The sequence below is a fragment of the Panthera leo genome, chromosome F3, assembly GCF_018350215.1.
Source record: "Panthera leo isolate Ple1 chromosome F3, P.leo_Ple1_pat1.1, whole genome shotgun sequence".
Lineage (NCBI taxonomy): Eukaryota > Metazoa > Chordata > Mammalia > Carnivora > Felidae > Panthera > Panthera leo.
Genome location: NC_056696.1, coordinates 14,306,740 through 14,330,706, shown reverse-complemented (window position 1 = coordinate 14,330,706; position 23,967 = coordinate 14,306,740). Strand labels below are relative to the sequence as shown.

Here is a 23,967-nt window from a genome sequence, read left to right as displayed (position 1 = left end):
AAAAAATGTTAACCTTATTAGGTCTAAAGATGAGAAATAGCTTATAAATGTAGAGATCCAGCAGCAATATTATCACTTAGGAACTTGTTAGAAACGTATCCAGGCCTGGGTGACTGGGTGCCTCAACTGGTTGAGGATCTGACTCTTGATTTTGGCTCAGGTCATAATCTCAGTCTCGGGATCAAGCCCATGTCGGGCTCCATGATGAGTGTGAAGCCTGCTTGAGATTCTCTCTCTCTGCCTCTCTCCCCTGCTTGAGGGGAAGGAAGGAGAGGGAGGGAGGGAGGGAGGGAGGGAGGGAGGGAGGGAGGGAGGGAGGGAGGGAGAGAGAGAGAGAGAGAGAGAGAGAGAGAGACACAGACAGACAGAGAGAAGGAGGGAGGGAGGAAGGAAGGAATGTATGTAGGTCTCAACCGACTTAATGAAGTGGAAAACTCTGGGCAGTGGTCTCAGCAATCTCTTTTAATAAGTTGTCCAGGTGACTGTGATGCACGCTCAAGTCTGAAAACTATTTTAAGGGAACTCCGGTACACTAACCCCAACTAAGGCCATTATTAAGTCTACTCCTACCTCTGATGAAGTAGCTGATCCAAACGATGTTAGGGGCTTATTCCACGCACTGACTGAAGGTGGCTGTGGTGGACTAATGGGACCTACTAAAAAGAAGAAGTCACGGGAAATGAGACCATTAAAATTTAGAGCTCGATAATCCCTAACCTATTTTACCTTTTCTTTCAACAGTAGCCTGACAATAAAACAGTGACTTTCACGATACACTTAAGAGAATTTTGTAGACCAAAATAAATAGATGTCCCCCCCAAACAGTGTACTTTTTTAATCAACACAAAATTGTGTCCATAAAATATGGCTGTTAAAAGTATAACACATTTGTTTTAGAAACAAAGCCTTCAAGAAAGGAAGCGAAAAAAAAATTACTATTACTGCTTCTTACTAAGAAAAAAATAAGGTGGCTAGGAAAATATACCAAGTGTATAAATGAAATTGAAAACAAACCTAATATTCTCATGCCATACCCCACCCGTCACTTCTCTGTTGAACTTACATTTCTTTGAGATGTCATTCAGCACAGCTGGTGGGGCCACCTTGTTATCCCATAATTCAGTTGTAAGCGTGCCATGTGACTGTGAGGTCTGGATGGATTTTCCCGTGGCTACGTAATCTGTGCCATTAGGTGTCTGAGCTGAAGGTAGTCTGATTGAAGGTGGTGGCTGTTTCGAAGACTGTGTCGTAGTTTGAAGTGGACTCTGGACTGGTTTATGAGTCTGGCCCTGAGTCTGGGCTGGTGCGGTGGGGGCTGGAGCAGAGATGGGGACGAGGGCTGGAGCTGAAGGTGGGGCGGTGACTAGGGTCGGGGCTGGGGCCGGGGTCGGGGTCGGGGTCGGAATCGGGGTTGGGCCGGCTGGGGCTGAGGCAGCTGGGGTTGAGGTTGAAGCCGGGGCTAGGGCAGAAGCAAGTATGGGAATGGAGGCTGAGGCGAGGATGGGCGCTGAGGCTGGGGCTGTGGCGAGGATGGGGACAGAGGCTGGGGCTGTGGAAGAGACGGTAGCTGCAGCTGAGGTGGAGGGTGGGACAGGAGCGGAGGCCGAGGCTGGGAGTGGAGACGAGACTGCAGTTAGGCCTGGGGCTGGGCCTGGGCCTGGGCCTGGGGCTGGGCCTGGGCCTGGGGCCGAGGCTGTAGCTGGAGCTGTAGCTGTAGCTGGAGACTGGGCCTGCTGGGGTCCTGTAGCTTGTTTTTTGGCAAATCTTGGAGGAAGCTTAGAAGTCTGACTTCTTCCCTTCTCATTTGCATTCTTTTTGTTCCAGACCTTAAAAAATTGTTAAGAAACATTTTTGTCAATAATGTAGCTGAAAGTTAATGGTCTATGAATATCTCTAACAAGATCTACTAATTTAGTCCCTTTAGTTTTCAAAATAGGTACTTGATAGAGCAAAAATATCAAAGTTGCAATGAGATTTTAAATTATGAAAAGCCAAGATGTTACTAGGGACAAAAGACAAATATGTATTATGCATTCTTGATATATAGTTTCATAATCTCTTTCACAATTCTAAAAGTCAAAAAATTAAGGAATTTTTCAGTGAATTCAACTGGCAGCAAAGTCTGCCCTGATCTGGGGCACCTGGGTGGCTCAGTCGGTTAAGCGTCCAACTTTAGCTCAGGTCATGGTCTCGAGGTCAAGAGTTTGAGCCCCGCATCGGGCTCTGTGCTGACAGCTCAGAGCCTGGAGCCTGCTTCGGATTCTGTATTTTCCCCTCTTTCTATGCTCCTCCCGGGCTTGTGTGTTCTCTCATTCTCTCTCAAATTAAAAAAAAAAAAAAAAAAAAAAAAAAATCTGACCTGATCTGACAAAAAACTACTTACTGGCTTCGCTCAACTTACATCTGCCACAGAAATATTAATCTGTGGGTGTGGCTGAGGTCTTATGCCATATAGGATACCATTTTTATCTTAAAAATTAATGAATGAAGAGATAAATAGACAAATGAATGAATGACTTCTGAAAATACCTAGTCCCAAGGGCTATATTCAACTGAACTCAATATTACCATTCACATAGAATTTTTACAGTGTTTCTTGTTTTTGGGCCTTCTCATTTCTCAGAGCTTATTATCACTAAGATCTATATGTTTTATTTATTTTTATCCTGTGTCAGCATTTAGCAAAATGGGTGTCTGGGTTGATTTAAATGGGGTAACTTACCGTGATGCATACTGTGTGTTTAAATGAACTAGTTTAGATTATAATCAAAACTTTTACAGGTCAAGAATCTGCAATTTATTGTATCATGGCAGGTGTCTTCAAGAGATTCCTAAGATAATTTAAAATTAACTAGCTCTGCCATGAAGTAAGATGGGACAAATAAGATGACCAGTACTGAAACATGAAACATTCCTGAATGAAAGATGGTCTTCTCTACGGCAAACAGTGAGCTACGGTGATTACATTCTATTTAACATTTACCTCAATTCTGGTTAAAAACAATTTAAAGTTGTGACAATCAAAGCCATTTAGAACACATGAATAAATGCAGCCTTGATATTATAGGTAGATAGAAACCTTTTGATTATTTGCTAATATATTTTGGGCAACAATCTAAGTATCTAGTAACAAACTGAAACACTAAACCTGTATGATTTGTTCTTCCTTCTTTCGACGTTCCTCATCCTGTAAACGTTTTTGTTGTTTTTTGGAAACCACTTCCGTAAAACCATCATCATTCAAATTTGACTGGGGGTCTTCAACTACTGTTACTTCAGGATGGTCGTCAATTATAACAACACCTATGGGTACGGAAAAAGATTTAAAATGATATTTTCTGTTTTTCAAATGAAAAGATAAACACATGTTTAATCCAATAGTGAAGAAAGAAAGAAAGAAAGAAAGAAAGAGAATAAAAGAAAGGCAAAGCAAAAATCTTGTTCTGATAATCCACAGTATAACCCAATTCCCAAACCATAAAGTAGCCATTTGTTACTAAGATTTGAAGAGACTTAATAGATACATGATTTCGTAAATAAGGTTAAATTTTTTTTTTGACCTTTTGAAGTCCCTGAATGATATGCATCTTTTTTTTCCCCAGCAATACAGTGGTGTTATCTTTTAAAACACTCTACTATCTTAGTCAAATCATGTAACCTCTAATTCTCCCAGGATCCAATCTGTATCGCGCTATACGCATCTACATAGCACTTTACTTGTATCTAACCATTCTAAGAGGTGGATATTACTATTGTTTCTCCTTTTCAAAACACGAATAAACTCTCGAGAAGCTGACATGCTAAAGGTGAGCTGGTGAATAGCCAAGCTGGTCTTATGACTCTTAATGCCTGTTTTATGCAGACCATTGTCTACAACGTGTAGTTGGTTAAAAACAAACAAAATGTATGTGAAAGTTCTACGTGAATGTAAAGTAGCACAGATGTACGCCAAGTCATAATAACCTTGCAGATTAGTAATTCAAGATGTATTTTCAACTCATTGTCCAACTAACAATTATTTGGGCTATCTTCCTAAAACTATACATCCTAGAAAGTGTAAGAAATCTAGATCTCTTAAGTTTATTTACTTATTATTTGAGAGGGAAAGAGCACGAGTGGGGGAGAGGGGCAGAGAAAGAGAGAGGAAGAGAATCTCAAGCAGGCTCCAACATGGGGCTCAAGTAACCTTGAAATCACAACCTGAGGCGAAATCAAGAGTCGGATGCTCGACTGACTGAGCCAGCCAGGCGCCCCAAGATCCCTTAAATTTAATATTTAAAAGAAAACTTAAAATAGGTCAGGCAATGCAAACTGTGGTTGCAGGTATGTTTCCAAAATAAATATAAGAAAATGGTGAGGCTGGGAAGCCTGGGTGGCTCAGTCGGTTAAGCATTCGACTTCGGCTTAGGTCATGATCTCATGATTCAGGAGTTCAAGCCCCACATCAGGCTGACTGCTGTAAGCCCTGAACCCGCTTTTGGAGCCTCTGTCCCCATCCCCATCCCCGCTCTTCCCCCACTCATGTTCTCTCTCTCACAAAAATAAACATTTAAAAAAGGGGGAGGGTAAGGCAATTCAAGTAAGTTATGTTAATTTGTAAAACATATACATCTTAATTGGGGAACACAAAACAAAAATATGAATTTGCTTGGGAATGATACATATACAACTCAGAAAGGTGATAACCTGTGAGGGATGGCAAGAGGGTATCATCCGGGAGTGGTTTGTAGGGAATCCACTTGCAAACAATTCTCTTTACATAGCTAAAAATTTCCACTTATGTGAATAGTGACAGGAAAACAAAAATACTAAGACCGGCTCCTACTTTTTAAAACCTATTACTGTTCTTGTTTTTCTGTTTTACAAAATTTTAAGTAATCTCAGGGACGCCTGGGTGGCTTAGTTAAGTGTGTGACTGACTCTTGATTTCGGCTCAGGTCATGATCTCATCGTTTGTGAGTTTGAGTCCTGTGTCGGGCTGTGTGCTGACAGTTCAGAGACTGGAGTGTGCTTTGAATTCTGTCTTTCCCTCTCTGTCTGCCCCTCCCCTGCACATGCTCACTTGCTCTCTCTCTCAAAAATAAACATTAAAAAAATAATAATACAATAATGTAAGTAATCTCTACATCCAACGAACGTGAGGTTTGAACCCACAACACCAAGGTCAAGAGTTGCACGCTCCACTGACTGAGCCAAACTGGCACCCCATGTTATTTTGCTTTTCTAATAAAACCTTGATTGGCTCTGATTTATCTATGATACTTCTACTATGTGGGGTTTTAAGTCCTTTACAAGATTAACTCTAAAATGGAACAGCACTCATTTCAATGAAAGGTCTTAGACAAGTCACTGGATGTCGTGCCGTCCATTACATCACAGCGGTAAAGAGACCTTCAATTGTAAGTTCATCTCAGTCTCCCACTTAGACTACATCGTGTGTGTGTAAAGCTTTTCTTCATAGCCATGCCATCACTCATTACTTTAATTTTCTTGCCAAAGACCTTTTTTAGAATCCTCTGAAGAGCTCGTTTGCCCAACTACAGGCAACCTCTATAGAAATCTGAGTAATACTTTGTTTTCAACACCCTGTTCTTACCTGGTGCTTTGTAACATTTTGGGCTAAAGAGAAATTACTTAAATGTTATTAGGAAAACAACCTAAGGATGAGTGTATCTTAATGAGTTTTAAAGATGAACAGCCTAGGTGCCTGCGTGGCTTAGTCAGTTAAGCAGCCAACTCTTAACTTCAGCTCAAGTCATGATCTCACAATCGTGAGACAGAGTCTCACACTGGGCTCTGTGTTGGGAGTGGAGGCTGCCTAAGAGTCTCTTCCTCTCCCCTCGATCATGTGTGCACTCTCTCTCGAAAAATAAAAATGAATAGCTCAATTTCCAACCACCAATTCAGAAATGCAATGGAGTTCTCACCTTTTTAAGTCTTAAGCCAATAATATAATAGTTCTCTGGAAGACGGAAAACTGGTAAACAAGTATTTGGGAAGATAAGTCTGCCATGTTTTGTGGACTTTTTATAATCTTCATTTGTCATTTTGCAAATACGGTGTTTAGGCTCTCCTCTCTCTTATGGACCACCACAAGGCTGGCATCCAAACTTCCTGCGGGTCTACTTTGTTCTCTCTGTATCAGTGCTTTTTAACTTGAGTGCTATCAGCATTTTGAGCTGCCCGTCCTGTGCACTCTGGGAAGTTTAGCAGCACCCTGGACCTATACCTACTAAGATGTCAGTAGCATGCAGCCCCCCTGCTATGACAAAACGTTCTCCAGAGATTGCCAGACATCCCCCGGGGTACAAAAATCACTGCTGTTGAGAACCACTGCTTTACATAATCTAACTAAAAAAAAATTTTTTAAATATAACTTATTGTCAAATTGGTTACCGTAATCTAACTAAAAATTCTTAAACACACGACTAAACCAAGTTTCTTTCTTTCCTACGTGAATCCTAAAATGGTACTCTAGAACAGTAATTCTCAAATATCTGCTTACATCAGAATCACCTGGAGAACTTGTTAAAACACAGACTGCTCCAAGAATTTCTGATTCAGTACATCTGAGGTAGATTTTGTATTTGTCACAAATTTCTAGGTGATGCTGGGACCACATGTGGAGAGCTATTGATTTAGAAACGATAATGCCAAGGGCCTGGGCCCAAAGAGTTTCACAGTTTAAATGACCATTAAATAGAAGAAAAGTCTAGTCTTTATTTTTAATACTGGAATAATAGTACCTAACTTTCTCATTATTACTATGTGGTCTTAGCAGATCTCAATTTTACACAATACTCCCTGCTTAAGTCTCATCTGAATGAATGGCAAATATGGTAAAAATACAGGCATATTCCTTGTTAACTTCCTCACCAAATATTTTCCTATTACTAGTGTTATTCTTCGCACTTGATATCCTTTTACTTCGTGGCTTTCTGAAAGTATTTACCCAGAGCAACACTGCCTCCCATCCTATTATTTATTCTGTATTCACCATATCTTAGAAACCAAATTTATAAAGCATACGGAACAGAATTAAGATCTTTGTTTTCTATGTTTTCCTATACCTGTTTGGCAAGGTAGAGTGGTTAATTTTCCCATTAACCTTTTTTATGAAGAATAGTGAAACCCTATGGATTATCTTTAACAAGAACTTTGTTAAGTATTCAAGGCTGTGCTAAAACCTGGTGTTACGTTAGTTCATTTTATCAATTAGTGATTCATAATCACCCTCTGTCTCCACCTTGTAGGCCCAATTCTGGCCTCCTTTAATTACAGTGTCCACTTAAACATAGCAGATGATATATAAATAAAAGGAACCTAAGACATACTTGCATAATTGTTGAGATCAAACTGTGACAGTGCATCTGCTTTCTCTTTGGGTTTTTTGGGGCCTGATTTGGGGTCTTCTCTTTTTTTCCCTGTCGAATCTTTGGAGTTCTTCTGTCCTGTACCATTTGGTGCTCCTTCCTGGTGGTGTGCAGAGCTCCCATTGACGGGATCAACAACAGTTGTGCCCGCAGACTGGTCATCAAATGGCCTATAAAACAGTAATTTGAGTTATTACCACCTCCACATAACCGAACAAATGAAAAACGATTACTGGCCGTTTATAAGTTTAATGTAAGAAGAAACAGTGGGACAGAAGACTCTAACTCTAAAACCAGCAAGACTTAGTGACTTTTCTTGAGTACAATGTCACTAAAACTGAGCTTCCCAATAAAGGAGATGGACTAGCTCCCATGAGTTCCTTCCAGGAATTAAACTCTAGAATCCCAATTGTGCCCTGAAGGTTCTTATTGTGTCTATCATGGTATAAATAAGCTAATCAATATTGTTTATAGCAGAAAATTTTAAGATACAAACTAGTCCAAAGGATTCACTACTGGATCTTCTCCACAAGAGGGCAGCATATGAAAATTTTAAAAAGCGCTGCTTACGTGTATTTTTTTAAAAGTTCAATCAGACTTATACATTAATGTAAGTACATAAAAAAACCACTTTTAATTCGGAAATATTTCACAATCCAATGCATTTCTATAGTTTTTGTTTCCTATCAAATTTTATTCTTGGATTTGTTTGTTTAAATTTATGAAAATACACCACAGAAAATGGGTTCACTAATTCATCTTAGCCATTGGTATCACTTGAGATAAAAGCTTACCAAGTGCTTGGCACAAAGCATGACCTCAAATATTAGAAGAAAATCGTTTCTTATAAACGGGACTTGTTGAAAATATTGCCTTTAACTACAACCAACCAGTAACTGCTATATTGGCACATTCAAAGTTGTTACTATCTACATGGCACGAAAGTCTTAAGTTGTTGAGATCTGCATTACACAAAAACCAGATCAAGATTTCCCTTGAGTATTATTACTCAAAACTCTTAATAGTTTGGTTATAGTCAGTAACTTAACTGCAGCTACATATGTTATCCTAATTCTTTTGACCTTTTAAAGGGAGGTTCAAATTCTGTGTTAAGAAAGTACTCAGGAAACACAGTTGGTCATACTATTTCCCTAAAATTTTTCTAAGTTATCAGAAAGCAAAAATATTTTCATTGACAGATGCAGTAATCTGAAATGCTAAGCATATTGTAACTAACCAATGCAGATGACTATAGTAATTATCTGAATAAATTTCTTATCAGCTCAGGCTCCAAACCTAGGAATTTGGTCAAAAACCAGGACATACTATAATAATAGTTGGTTACTATATACCAGATATGTTATGCAATTCACAAATGTCATGTCTGTAATGTTTACCAATGCTTGTAAGTACTATTACTTTCTCTCCATTTTAGTGGAGAGGAAGGAGAGTTTTATACAGAAAGTATCAAAACCTACATTTAAAACTAGGCAAATAAATGAAATCAATCACTCGATCAATAAAGGTAGGCATGCTGCTACTGTAATTTTTCCTAATATTAAATAAACTGATAATTTATTAGAAACATTTTAATATTTAAAAGAACAGAAAAAGCTTAACACAGTTTAGGAAAACTGTTTTAAAATAAATCCAAAGATATTTATGTTACTGGTGGCCTTGGTGATTGGGCAGGACTTTGCTTTCTGGGCCTTTATCCAGCTGGATTATTTATTGTAGGTTTGCAACTCAAGAGGAAAATATAATTTATTCTTAAGGTTCGACATTCACTTCCTAGCAACCAGTACAGAGCGATAAAACACATGGTTAAAACGTATTCATTTAAATCGCAGAGGACACCTACAAGCACCAGAGTTTTGCAAAGAAAACCCCAAAAAGAAAGGAGGGCTGCTTGTCATCTAGAGGATGACTTACCAACAGGAAGACAATGTGCAGGCCCTTCTCTAAGTGTGAAGACTCTCCTCCTAAAGCTACAAAGTCCTAAGAGGACTCTTCTGGAAAATAACAACTTAGGAGGCAAAGACTCCGGAGACCATTTAACCTCTTTTGCTCAAGCACCCTTACGCTCTGAGAACAGACCAAAAAACTGGGGGAGAACAATGTCTGGGTCCTCTGTCTAGACTGGCTCCTTTGTTCAGTTCAACTTTCAGCTTCTTTAAAGGAACACAAGTTGATTACACTGAAGCCAAAGTACTCACCCTCGCTTCCCACTTTTTGATGGCGGCCCACTTCTCCTTTCATTTCTAGGACCTGAGAAATTCCTTCCAGATTTGGGTGGACCGCTGTTGCCGCGCCTATTCTGGCGATCTACGCCAGGTCTCTGGCTAGAAAAACTTCTCTTTGCTATTTCCCTTTTTGGAGGTAAAGCATTCTCTCCGCTCTTTACAACTGCTTGTGCATTCAAATCAGCATTTTTTTTTTCATCTCTTTCACGCCTCTCATTGAAATCACTGCTTTCAGAAGCTGTTTCCCATTCCTCATTTGCCTGATCTGAAGAGTTCTGATTAGATAAGTCTGGTGTCTTGTTTCCAGAAATCTCCCCAGCAGGATTAACTGGTTCTTGAACGACATTATTAACTGGGCCATTTGTGGGCACTGCCACCTCGTTGGTTTTTGAAGCAGCCTCCCTCTCTCTGAGACGTCTGAATCTAGGTGGCTTGTCTTGTCTCGGTGGCCGGGTAGGACGCTGTCTTCGGGGCCTCTCTCTAGCTGGGTCAAATTTTCGTTCAAATTTTGGAGGTCGTTTATCTGCTGGTATAGGAAGAAACTGCTCATGCCTTCTTGGTGGCTCTTCATCGTCTGGCTTAGGAGCTTCTACCTGCCTTGGGTTCCACTGATTGTCCCGATAAGCAGGTCTTCGGATGGTGGAAGGGCGTGATGGCCGACCTGCAGGATCCCTTCCACCGCGTCGGAATGTTCCCCCTCTGCCTCGCCGTGTAGGCTCTCCCTTAGGAAGGAAGCCTGGTTTCGATTTATCATCATCCCTCACATAAGGTTTTTCTAGAGGTCTATTATCTATTCGGATGTGATTTTCAGGCTTGAAAGAAGACTGAGGCTTCATGGGCTTTTTGTTTTCAGAACGCTCCTCTCTTTTGGGAAGTTTACCTTTGCTTAAACTATCCTTGTCACTTGCACTTTCATGAATTTCACTGTCTGTGTCAGTCTCTGAACCTCGCTGTCGTCTCCTTTTGGGAACGACTTCAAAATCGGAGCTCTCACTTCGTGTTTCACTTTCTTCTCGCTGTCTGAGAGGTCCTGAGGGCACATGCTCTGTCCGTGGCTTACTGTCTCTATACTGAGGATAATCTCGAGTGTGCCCTCTCCCACCACGGCCACGCCCTCCATAAGAACCTCTATAGCTCCGGCCCCTGGAATAGTATTCGCCTCGGCCTCGACCTCTGTACCCTTGATCTGGAAACCAATCTCTATCTCTCGCTTCTTTCCAATAGGTCCTAGGGGGTAAAGTGGATTCTTTTTTAACTGCTGGTCTTGAATCTGGTCGAGGCCTCTCTACAAGGTCTTTGCTACCAACTTTCTCAGGTTGTTTTTCTTCTTTGACTGTTGGTGCTGTGACAATCTGTGGGTTTACAGTTTTAGCCACAGGCTCTACCTCAACACTACTTACAGGTTCTGAGGGCTTCTCAGCATCTTGAGGTGGCTTTTGAACCAAAGTTGAAGTTTCTGTTGAAGGGAATTTCTCTGGTTCTGGTTGAGGTGGTGGTAGAGCTGACTGTGGCTGAGTTGGCGCAGCAGGCGGTGGGACTGGAGGGACAGGCTCTTTCTTTTCCGTCTTCTCAGGTTTTACAAGTTTCTCAGGGACCTTTTCTCCCTTTTCCCCTTCTTTCTCCTTCCGTTGCTCTCGTTCCTCTTTCATATCTCTAAGTATTGGTTTTTTAATGGGACCCGATCTTCTCACAGGCCTATCACTACCCTCTTCTCTTCTGTTGGAGCTTGGCCTTGGGCCCCAACGAGTTTCCGATTTGGATTTATATAGTTTTTCAGGTTTTGGTCCTTCAGAAGATCGTGTAAAGCCATCCTTCTTTGGTTTTTCCTCAGTCCTTTCTGTTGGTTCCTTTGGATCAGTGCATCTGCTGGTTACTTTAGGAATGCTTACGGATGGCTCACTTCTTTGCTCCTCTGACTTTTGAGTATGGTTAGAGCCATGGGAAACACTTCTTTTCCGGGCAGGCTGACTTTCCGCTCCAGCTGAAATCCGCTCTTCTGGAGGAGTGGATACAGGTTTTTGATCAGGAACATCAAAACAAGCAGACTGATTATTTGTGTCAGTATGGCGAGGTCTAATGTCTTCCACAGATCTGCTTAAAAACTTTTGTACTTCTGTCTCATTTGATTCTCTGACAAAGTCTGCTTTGGGATGAGCCTCTAATTGACTGTGTTCTACAGGATAAGCAGCAGTAATCGGTTCCGGATCCAGTGAGGCTTCAGGCCTAAAATAATGAGAATTCAGAGGCATCGCTATCAACGCAAAAACTCTTTTGCATAAGTGTACAGCAAAACAACCTCTCTAATTATACATGTAAATGAGGGGCGCCTCGGTGGCTCAGTCTGTTAAGCGTCCAACTCTTGGTTTTGGTACAGGTCATGATCTCACACGGTTCATGAGATTGAGCCCAAAGCCGGGCTCCCCTCTGACAGCATAGAGCCTGGTGGAATTCTGTCTCTCCCTTTCTCTCTACCTCTCCCTGGCTTGCGCACACATGAGCTCTGTCTCAAAATAAATAAACCTTAAAAAAAAAAAAAAAAAAAAAAAAGTAAATGGATCCTAATCATAAAAAACATTTAAAAAGGATCCTAATCTTTGTCTCCTTTCCAAGTTTAGTGCAGCATTATTCATAATCGCCAAGAGGTGGAAACAACCTTAAATGTCCACTGACAGACAAATGCATTAAGAAAATGTGGTGTCAGCGTGCCTGGTGTCTTAGTCAGCTGAGCATCCAACTCTTGATCTCAGCTCAGGTCTTGATTTCAGAGTCGTGAGTTCAAGCCCCGTGAAAAGAAAATGTAGTATATACATATATATACGTACATGGGATATATATACATACAATGGAATATTCTGTGCTACCAAATGGATAAGAATGTTATGTTAAGTGAAATAAATCAATCGCAGGGCAAACACTGCAGGATTCCACTTATATGAGAATATAATATAATCAAACTCATCCAATCATAAAACAGAATGGTGATTGCCAGGGCGTAGGAGGCAGTAAGATGCAAAAGTTCCTATAAGATGCAAAAGTTCTACAAATGTGCTGTAAAACACTGCACAATATTGTTAACACTGTACTTAGAGTTAACAATGATGTACAAACGCTTAAAAATTTTGTTGAGGGTAGATACAGTATGTTTTTTCCCTCTCATTTGAAAACACATGAACTTCATAAGAAAAAAGAAGTTTAGGCTATGCTGATATGAAGTATTTATTTATTTAAATGATTATTCAATTTTAGAGAGAGAGAGCAAGAGAGAGAGCACGAGTGAGCAGGGGAGAGGCAGTGGGGTGGGGTGGGGGGCGGGGGAGCAGGGAGAGAGAGGATTCAGAACAGGCTCCGTACTGACAGCAGAGAGCCTAAGGCAGGGCTCGAACTCACAAACCCTGAGATCATGATTTGAGCCAAAGTTGGATGCTTAACTGACTGAGCCATGCATGTGTCCCATGCTGACGTGAATTCCAAGACTAAGAATTTCCACCTATAATTATAATCGAAGACTATCTATCCCACAGTAGGTCTATCTTCCCTGATTAATCAGAATGATAAAGCATCACAAAACACACTCCCTTAAAAAGGCAGAAGTTCTAACTTCATAGCTATCAATTATTATAGATCACCAACTGTCTGCTACTTCAAAGTACCTTAGTGTTTATTTTTTAGGTAGGCTCCACGCCCAGCATGGAGCACAGCACAGGGCTTGAACTCATGACCCTGAGATCAAAACCTGAGGTGAGATCATGAGTTGGCCATCTAACCAAGTGTGTTACCCAGGCATCCCCAGGTTCCCCTAAAAGATCTTTGTAAATTAGTATTTATCCTTCTCTCGGCATTAGAAAACTTCCACAAGATACTGATAATCAAATGTCTACCATTTCTCATCAGTGGAAAAACTATATCAACACTTTAGCTAGACTACGTATCAAGTATCTAATCAACAGTAGAAACTTGCCAATTTTAACATTCAACACTGAATTTCAGTATTTAATTCAGTGTACAGAACTAGGTGACAAAATGCTCTAATACAGAAATGACAGAAAAACAATGCATGTCCAAAAATGAAATGACATACACTACATGGGAGGAAATCAGATTTGTGGCTCAGTCTTAAACCAGGATGATTTTCAGGGACACTACCTACTTTTCATTTTATCACAATATTCAGTTTAGTCTGTTAATTTCTACCATTACCTTGCATCCTCAGGTTCTTCTGTTGCCTTGGGAGCAGTGGCCTGTTGAGGCTCCGTATGAGGATAGGGATCCGACCCCCACATCACACGAGGTTCAGAGAGGGACACTGCATGATCTCTTGCAGATCGTGCTATATGGTCAAATGACTCAGAACTGTTTGGTGATCCTTCCATTTGCTCTCTTCTCATTAATGGCTTGGGAGGAATCATTCCTTTACAAAAGATCAGAAAAAGATGGGGAAAACAATCACTATACACACAGAATCTGGGTTATTAATTACTATTGGGACTCTCTATACTTGAGCTACAGAAATACTTTTTGCCAAGTTTAAGTGATGAACTCAAGAAACGATCAGTGAAAATTACACAAGTTTTTCTGTGAATGAGATTCTTATTGTTGCTATTAAATAGATTAAGAATTGAGGAAGTGAAACAAAACCACAATAGCAGCTTATTTTTACTTTAAAGGAAGAAAAAAAAGCCTATAAAAATCAGGTAACACATGATGCCTCTATGCATGTAAATAAAAAACATAAAGGATTACATCAACAGTGACAGACTTCCAGAGCAAATATTTCCTATAGAAAATTCCATTAATACAGTTTACTCAGTTGATCAATAATGCTATCAATTATTAAATTTTAAAATTGCAGTATATATTTTAAAATTAAGGCATGACTCTCGATATTTTTATATTATGATCATACCCATAATCTTCCTCGGTATCATTTTGGTAATGTACTATCTGGATTTATTCTGATAGATTCCACACAAGACTGCTAATTCACTGGTTTTCAGCTAACTTATGTGAAAAGTCCAGTGTTAGGTGGAGAAAATGGAAAAGCTGGAATACAGAATATATGACAAAATTCAAATGCTTAAGCACTCAAAAGAATGAAAACAATTTAGCAAATAACAGAAAGCATGATTTAAGACTCAAAAAATGTTTAAATAATATTTACAAAACTGAAAATAACTAGTGTCTTGGCCTTATCACACCGTTGATACAGCGTCTGCCTTTAACTCATCTGTGTGCAAAGTTACAGAAATTTTGATTAAAAATCTAGGCACCCTATTTTAAACTCTTACTCTATTATACCTCTTAAAGGAATTAAGGGTACAAATGGGAGGAAGATGAAAACCTCTGGTCTCGCAGAGCTACAAGTGAGCCATGAGACAACCTCAATTTCAACTTACCAGGATGAATGGGCGGAATATCCATAGCAGGTCTACCTGATATCATTCGAGGATCCATGTATGACTGCATCATGAGCCACCTTGGATCAAAACCCATAGAAGCCAAATGCTGAGGGTGAGGCTGCATGGGCTGGTAAAGAGGTCTGTGTGGTGGGGGAGGGACCGCACTGCTAGATGGCTGTGAAGGGACTGCCTGTGGAAGGACACCTTGCTGCTGCTGCTGCTGCTGCTGCCACTGCTGCTGTTTCATCTGTTCCTGAAAACGCAGGATCACAAATCAAGATTTTAGGTCCATGTGATAAGTATAATCAATCATATCAGAAAATAATGGGCTTTTTTGAATTCTTCAGGGAAAAGAATTCGAAAGACATTTAACAAAGAGAGGTGGTGACACAAAAGAACCAAAGATAAGTTAGGACATGTTGCCTTAAACTTAAGAAATTAATCAGGAAGGAAGAAATCACTCATTAATTAGACTGCAGAAATTGTTACCTAGAAAGGAAGATGGGGTCTATAAATGAAGTAGAGGGGGGAAAATGACACAGAAGTTTTCGGTAATACCCATTAGCAACAAACTTTTATTAAAAAGGGAAAGAATTTCAGGGAAAATTTGTGTCCTTTTTGTATTTTAGGTTTCATGTTATACTCAGAGTATTGAACAATAAACCTTTTCAATCACACATACATGATACAATGTTTTTGTTGTTACCTGCTGTCGCTGGAATCGAGGCGGTAAAGACTTCTGAAACTGTTTAAAATAACCAGATAATACAGCAGGTCGAGGCTGAGACCCTGATTCTGGCTCTGTTTCGTGTGCCACTTGTGTGGTCTCTTTTTCACTGCGATTGCTGTCTTGTCTAATGAAAACTGGGTCATCCTCTGTCCAAAGAAAAGGTGAAAAATAACTATACTCATCTAGGAGACTTAACAAACACATGATGTGTGCGCTGGAGTGAAATTACTAGATTGATATATTAAAAGGGTTAAGAACAAAGAATCCTCAACAGTCCAGAAAACTATCCTATACTCTCATACTGGTAGCCATCAATGAGATTTACATTAAGTTAACAAAACCTTACATTTCCTCAAAGCTAGATAAGCAAGAAAGAGATTCTTAAGAAAGAAAACAGGCCCAAATGCTTTACCAAGCAAAAATTTGTATTTGATATTTTGTGATAATAAAATATTTCAAATATGACGTATTTCCCATTGTTTCCATAAATATCAATCCTGTCAGTATTTACCTGTGGCTCACTAGGACTTACGTGAAAACACAAATGGCCTAAACTTAAATAACAACACAATAATTTTTTGATCAACAGACTACTAGGAAAAAGGAAGCCAATCAAAGTCTGACAACAGAGTGATCACCAGCTATCTTCAAACATATAAATTATTATTCTATGTACAGTATATATCACGAATGATACCAAAAAGAACTATACACATACTTACTAAATAAATAACAATTCTGCATTCTAAAGAAAACCAGAGCTATATTTGTTCCAGAGAATGCCATTTGTCACAATTACAAAGCCAAGTTCATTATGAATTCTTTTCTCACAGAACTAGGGATGAATTTTAAAACAAAGTTTATTTTGCCAGTGTAAAAATCATGCTCTAAAGAATCACAAATCACATTTTATTGTTGGCATACATTTGACATTAAGTGTTGTAAAAGGGAAAATAAAATATTGGAGAGAAAAAAAGAGCCAAGTAGATGCAATGCTTAAAACCAAAAGGGTACATCACGCTGAAAAACCTAGCAAAAATTAAATTGCCATCAGAGAATATATATGAATAAAAATAAAAACGCCATTAAATAATGATTAAAAAGAAAAGTATAAATAATTTGTGTCGGTATAGTCCTCACTGACAGTTAAATCAATCGGGTGAATACATGTATTCACTGGCGGAACAAGGACTAAAATATGAATTTCCTTATTTCAAATCTATACTCCTTTCTCATCATCTGTTAATGAGATTCTCTGAGGTTGTTCTCTTTTAGCATCCATTAATATTAAAGTATGCCAATGATGGGGTGCCTGGGTGGCTCAGTTGGTTAAGTGTCTGACTTCAGCTCAGGTCACAATCTCACAATTCTAGAGTTCATGCCCCGCACTGGGCACTCTGCTGTTAGGAAAGCCTGCTTCAGATCCTCTATCTCCCTCTCTCTCTGCCCCTCCCCTGAGCATATGTGTGCACATGTGCATGCACGCTCGCTCTCTCTCTCAAAAATAAATATTTAAAAATAAAGAAATGAAATGTTTCAATACAATATAACCAACTAAACACAAAAGACATGAAATGACAGAAAAGGAGGGGCAAAAATGGAAAGAAGGCATATAAAAAGCCAATAATACCAAAAGATCAGAAATAAGTCCCCTCTAAGCAATATTTACTTTAAATGGACTGAATTGGACTCCAATCAAAAGACTGAGATTGTCAAAAAAGGATAAACATACATGATCTAACTATATGTTATCTGTAAGAAACTCACTTAAGATCCAAGGACAAAAAGGGATTGAAAATGAAAGTATGAACAAAGATATTCCATAGAAATAGTAACCAAAAGAGCAAGGTGGCTATACTAGTATCAGACAAGACTGGCTTTGAAATAAGTTTTACAAGACAAAGGATATTACATACAAAGGTTCAATGCAGCAAGATATAGCAATTACAAATATTTACACATATTTAATACATGTGTGTGTCTCTAACAACAGGCCATGAAAATATATGAAGTAAAATACTGAAATAGTTGAAGGGATAAACAGACTGCTCTACATTTACATTTGGACACTCAATAATGAATAGAATAACCAGACAGAAGGCAAGTTAGGAAACCAAGAAACCAACCAGATCTACCAGATCTACAGAACACTCTAACAAACAGTCAACACATTCTTTTCAAGTGCACGTAAAACATTTTCCAAGATAGACCCTATGTTAGGCCACAAATCAATCAACTGTTGAAAGATTTAAAATGATAAATCTCATATGAAGTATTTTCTCTGACTACAATGAGATGAAGTCAGAAATCAAAAAGAGAAGTGAAACAGGAAAAGTCACAAACCTGTGGAAATTAGACAACACACTTTTTTTTAAGTAGGTTCCATGCCCAATATGTGGCTCGAATTCATGACCCTGAGACCAAGAAACAGTTGCATGTTCTACTAACTGAGCCAGCCAAGTGCCCCTAAACAACACACTCTTAATCAACTAAGACATCGAAGAATAAATGACAATGGAAATTAGAAAATACTTAAGATATGAATGAAAACAAAACCACAACATACCAAAGCACACAGGACATGGCAAAAGTGGTGCAAAGGTGGGATATTGATCGGTATAAATGCTTACATTAAAAAAAAGATCTTCAATCCAAAACCTAGTATTACAACGTAAGGGAAGAGAATAAGAATAAAGTAAACCCAAGGTTACTAGAAGAAAGGAAATAAAGGATCAACACAGACATCCACAACAATGAGAATAGAAAAATTGAGAAAATTAATGCAGCTAAATAGTGGGTTCTTTGAAAAGGTCAACAAAATTGATAAACCTTTAACTAGGAAGATTCAACTTATTAAAATCAGAAATAGAAATTGGGACATTACTACCGATTCTACAGAAACAAAAAGGATTATGAGAGTATTATGGACAGCTTTATACCAAAATAGGATAACCAAGATGAAATGAACAAATTCCTAAAAACATAAACTTTGTAGTCCCTAGTATACTAATAACGTATGACCTAAAAAAGAAATTACGAAAACAATTCCATTTATAATAGCATCAAAAAATATAAAATGCTTAAGAATGAAGCATGGAGGTGAAAGATTTGCACAATGAAAACTACAAAATATTGCTTAAAGAAATTAAAGAAGACATAAATGGAAACACATCCCATGTTCACAGATTGGAAGACTTAACATTGTTAACATTATCAATACCACCCAAAGCAACCTACTCTCAAAATCTTAATGGCATTCTTTACAGAAGTAGAAACACCCATCCTAAAATTCACATAGAACCTCAGGGAACCCAGAATAGCCAAAACCATCATGAAAAAAAAGGTAACAAAGATGGAAGACTCACATACCTGGATCTAAAAGTATACTAGAAATAAATAAATAAATAAATAAATAAATAAATAAATAAATAAATAAAAGTATACTAGAGGGGTGCCTGGGTGGCTTAGGTAAGTGTCGGACTGCTTTTTTATATGTTTGTTTGTTTATTTTAAGAGAGAAAAGAGAGAGCACTCCCATGTGAGCATGAGCAGGGGAGAGGAAGGCAGAGGGAGGGACAGAATCCCAAGCAGGCTCTGTGCTGTCAGCATGACATGGGGCTCAACCCCACAAATCGTGAGATCATGACCTGAGCTAACAAGTGTCATATGCTTAACCAACTAAGCCACCCAGGGGCCCCAAGTGTCTTAACTCTTGATTTTGGCTCAGGTCAAGATCCCAGGGTCATGGGTTTGATGGACTCCATCCTGAGCATGAAGCCTGCTTAAGATTTTCTCTTTCCTCCCTCTGCCCCTCTCTCCCACTCACATGTTCTCTCTCTTTGAAATAAAATAAAAATAAAAGCATACAGTAGTAAAAACAGTATGATACTAGCATAAAGTCAGGCAGAAAGGCCAATGGGAAAGAACTGAGACCCCAAAATAAACCATCGCATACATGGTTGAACGATTTTAGAAAAGGCTGCCAAGACCATTCAAAGGGGGGAAAGAACAGTCTTTTCAGCAAATGGTACTGAGAAAACTGAATATCCACATGCAAATGAATAAAGCTGTACCCTTACCTAACAAAATGTACAAAACTGAACTCAAAATAGGTCAAAGATGTAAATTTAAGACAAAGCTATAAAACCCTTAGAAGAAAACACAGCAAAAGCTTCATATTAGATTTGGCCATGACTTTTTAGACTTCATGCCAAAGGCAGAGACAACAAAAAAATAGACGGATTTCATGAAAATTTTAAAGGTTTTTGCGTGAAAAGAATATCCAGAGTGAAAAGGCAACCTATGTAAAGGGAGATGATATTGCCATATCACATATCTGATAAGGGATTAACATCTAGAATGTATAGCCAACTCTAAAACTTAACAATCTGATTCAAAAATGGACAAATGACTTGAACATTTCTCCAAAGATACACAACTGGCCAACACACACACGAAAAGATAATAATATGTGGCATCACTAACTGGGAAAAGGCACGGCGAAACTACAATGAGATACCACCTCATACTCATTAGAAGGCTACTATCAAAAAAATCCCAGAAAGTAACAGATGTTGGCAAGGACATGGAGAAACTGGAACCCTTGTAAACTGTTGGTGGGAATATAAAATGGTGCATTTGATGTGAAAAACAGTACAGTAGTTCCTCCAAAAATTAAAAATAGAATTCCCAGATAATACAGCAATTCCACTTGAGTATATAATCAAAAGAAATGAAAGCAGGGTCTCAACAAGGTATTTGTATACTCACATTCACAGGAGTATTCAAAATAGGTAAAATATGGGATCAACCAAAGTGTCCATCAACGGATAAACAGAGAAACAAAATGTGGTATACATAGGTAATAGATTATAGCCTTAAAGAGGAAGAAAATTCTGCAATAACTTTAATATGGAAGAACCTTGAAGACATTATGCTACGTGAAATAAGCCCATCACAAAAAAGACAAATACTGTAGGGTTTTGTGCATCTGAGGCACTGAGAACAGTCAACATCAGAGACAGAAATCAGAATAGGGGTTGCCAGGGGCTGAAGAGAAAGGTGAATAGGGACCTGCTGTTTAATAGTACAGAGTTTCAGTTTTACAAGATGCAAAGAATTCGGGAGATGGATGGATGGTGGTGATGGCTGCACAACACTATGAATGTATTTAATACCACTAAACTGTACAGCTAAAAATTGTTAAGATGGTAAATTTTATGTTACATATATTTTACCATAATAAAACAAACAGGAAAAAAGGATAATAAAGTATCCAATAAAATTCAACTTCTATTTAAAAAAAAAACTCAATCACTCTCATCTGGATTACAGACCTGTATTAAAAATACACAGGGGTGTCTGGGTGGCTCAGGTGGTTAAACATCTGACTCTTAGTTGCGGACCATGTTTATGAGTTCAAGCCCCATGCCAGGCTCTGAGCTGACAGTGTGGAGTCTGCTTGGGATTCTGTCTCCAAAATAAATAAACTTAAAAAAAATACACAAACATCCACACCAGAGGTAATATGAAGCCTCGTAAGTTTCTATAAGAACAAACAAGACTAGCATACCTTTACTACAGGTGTTTTCACTTTCTGGTTTCTCTACCACAGGCTCTAAAGTAGGTTCTTTGTGTTCGATTTTCTCCTCCACTTTCTCCCTTTCTTTCTTCTCCGACTCACATTCTTTGTCCTGTTCCTTGATCTTTTGCAGTTCTTTTTCCTTTTCCTGCTGCCGTTCCAGTTCTTTCTCTTTTTCTTGTTTTCTTTCCTTTTCCATTTCTCTCTGTTTTTCCTGCTCTCTCTCCAGTTCTTTCTCCTTCTCCTGTTGCCTCTCCCTTTCTTTTTCCCTCTCCTTCTCTCGCTCCCGTTCCTGTTCTTTTTCAAGTTCTTTCTCGCGCTCTCTTTCTTTTTCTCGCTCCCTTTCTCTAATCTCCTCTGGAGATGGCTGTTTGTCCACTATGCCAAGCTTTTCATCCAACCGTTTCAGTTTCTCTGCACACGCTGCCTTCCTTTGCTCTTCCATTCTTCGCTCTTCCTCTTCGCGCCGTTTCCGAGCACGTTCCACTGCGGCAGAAAGTTCTGACTGCTGTCTTCTTCTTTGCTTCCATATTTCATCTTCATCCGGTACTTGCTGCTTGGGGGGGAAAGGGCCTGGTCTTCCAGGTACTGCCTGTCGGTCTGGAGGAGGATGCTGCAACATTATGATAAATTATCAGGTGAATATGACAAATCTATTTCCGACCAACACTGGACTTCTGACATGAAGGGGGCAGGAAAAACTCCACAAAATGTCACAACTATTCCTGATAAAACACGCACAGTAAAATGCAAACAAGAAGCAACATGGGAAAAATATTAAATTCAGAAAATTCCCCAAACTAAGACCAGAATAATTAATCTAGCCATCTAACATTTACTGCGCATGCACCTATTTCTTGTGGCAGACATTACTGCTCACTCAGAATTTGTTGAATAAAATTAGAAGCTGTCACAACATGAATTTCAAAATCTAAATTTAGACACAAAGGAAATTTAGAATGTGAGCACTTTTCAGAGCACCAACTGTCAGAGATGGAATGCCTAAGGAGGGAGAAAAGTCCATAAAGATGCAAAACTGTGTCACATGAGCCCTGAGAATATAAAGGTACCATTACAGGGAAAAAACACACCCAGAGACGCTAGGTGAAGAAGAGGAGACCCCCCTACTGCTGACATGTCAAAGGAGGGAAGATTCCTAGAAATCAGCCTGCACAGATAGAATTTTCTACCTTTAAACTGAAAGATCTAGAAACGCATACCTAGAACCCATAGTGAAATGTGGGAGATCCCGTGAGAGATTTTTATGTTTTAATGATTTACGTTTCAATCGATGTGTTCTAAAACCACTACAGTCACTGCCAGCAACTATGCAGAAATAAGCAAAATAAAAAGAGCACCTGAAAGTCTGAAATATTAAGGAGCTAAAAAAAAAACTGTCTTAAAAATACTGATTTTAGTACCTAGTAGGGTAAAGAAACCTTAAAAACCATGTAACCAGTCAGAATCCTCACAAACGAGAAAATAATGGTACAACAAAAACACTGGGCTATATAAAAAAAATATGATCCGGACTCTTATCATTTGCTAACAGTGCTGACTTAGGCAAACCACTTTATCTTTCTGGTGTTTAGTTACTTCATCTCCAGCTCAGAGATGAGCTTCAAACATAAAATTATACAAAAGTACCTACTTCACGCAGTAAACTTAAAGAACAATCATTTTTTAAAAAGCAACTTCATTGAAATAGAATTCACATAAAATGTGAGGCACATATTTTAAATGCAGGTCGGAGGAGTAGGGACAAATGATACACTTGTGTAACTACTGTCCCGATCAAGACACACAGCATTTCTGGGGTGCATGGGTGGTTCAGTTGGTTAAGTGTCCGACTTCAGCTCAGGTCATGATCTCACAGTTTAAGTGTTTGAGTCTCACACTGGGCTCTCTTTGCTGTCAGCATAGAGCCCGCTTTGGATCCTCTGTCCCTCTCTCTCTGCCCCTCCCCCACTTGTACACACACACTCTAAAAAATAAACACTGGGGCGCCTCGGGGGGCTCACTGGGTTGAGCGTCCAACTTCGGCTCAGGTCATGATCTCACAGTTCGTGAGTTCGAACCCCGCGTCAGGCTCTGTGCTGACAACTCACAGCCTGGAGCCTGCTTCGGATTCTGCGTCTCCCTCTCTCTCTGCCCCTCCCCTGCTTGTGCTCTCTCAAAAATAAACAAACATTAAAAAAATTAAAATAAATAAATAAAATAAAACAAACACTTAAAAAAAAAAAGAGAGAACATTTCTTCACTCCTCTGTCAGGACAGTGCCCCTGACCCCAAAAAACCACTGGTCTACTTCTTGCAGCATAGAGCAGTTTTACCTTTCCTAGAGTTTCATATATATGGATATATCAAGTTATATTTTCTTTTGTGCCTGGCTTCTTGTGCTCAGGATGATAGTTCTGAGGTGTCCATCAGTAATGTGGTCCATTCTATTGCTGGACAATATTCCATCATAGGCACATCACTTCATGTGGGACGGACACATGGACTGCTTCTAGCTTTTTAACTATGAATAAACAGCTATGGACATTCATGCCTAAGTCTTTGTGTAAATGTATGTGCTTTCATTTCTCTTGGATAAATACCAAGGAGTGAAACTGCCAGAGTCATGTGTTATGTATGTGTTTCA

The 23,967-nt window shown here is 39.1% G+C and overlaps 1 protein-coding gene across 1 annotated transcript in view; it reads right to left on the bottom strand.

Moving 5' to 3' along the window:
* PRRC2C (proline rich coiled-coil 2C) overlaps window positions 1-23,967 on the bottom strand; it is a 94,528-nt gene that overhangs the window by 28,408 nt on the left and 42,153 nt on the right. The window contains 9 exon segments of the mRNA XM_042926071.1: window positions 571-656; window positions 1,064-1,826; window positions 3,149-3,303; window positions 7,335-7,543; window positions 9,590-11,839; window positions 13,814-14,024; window positions 15,010-15,265; window positions 15,719-15,888; window positions 21,315-21,936. Coding sequence (XP_042782005.1) covers window positions 571-656; window positions 1,064-1,826; window positions 3,149-3,303; window positions 7,335-7,543; window positions 9,590-11,839; window positions 13,814-14,024; window positions 15,010-15,265; window positions 15,719-15,888; window positions 21,315-21,936 — 4,722 coding nt within the window.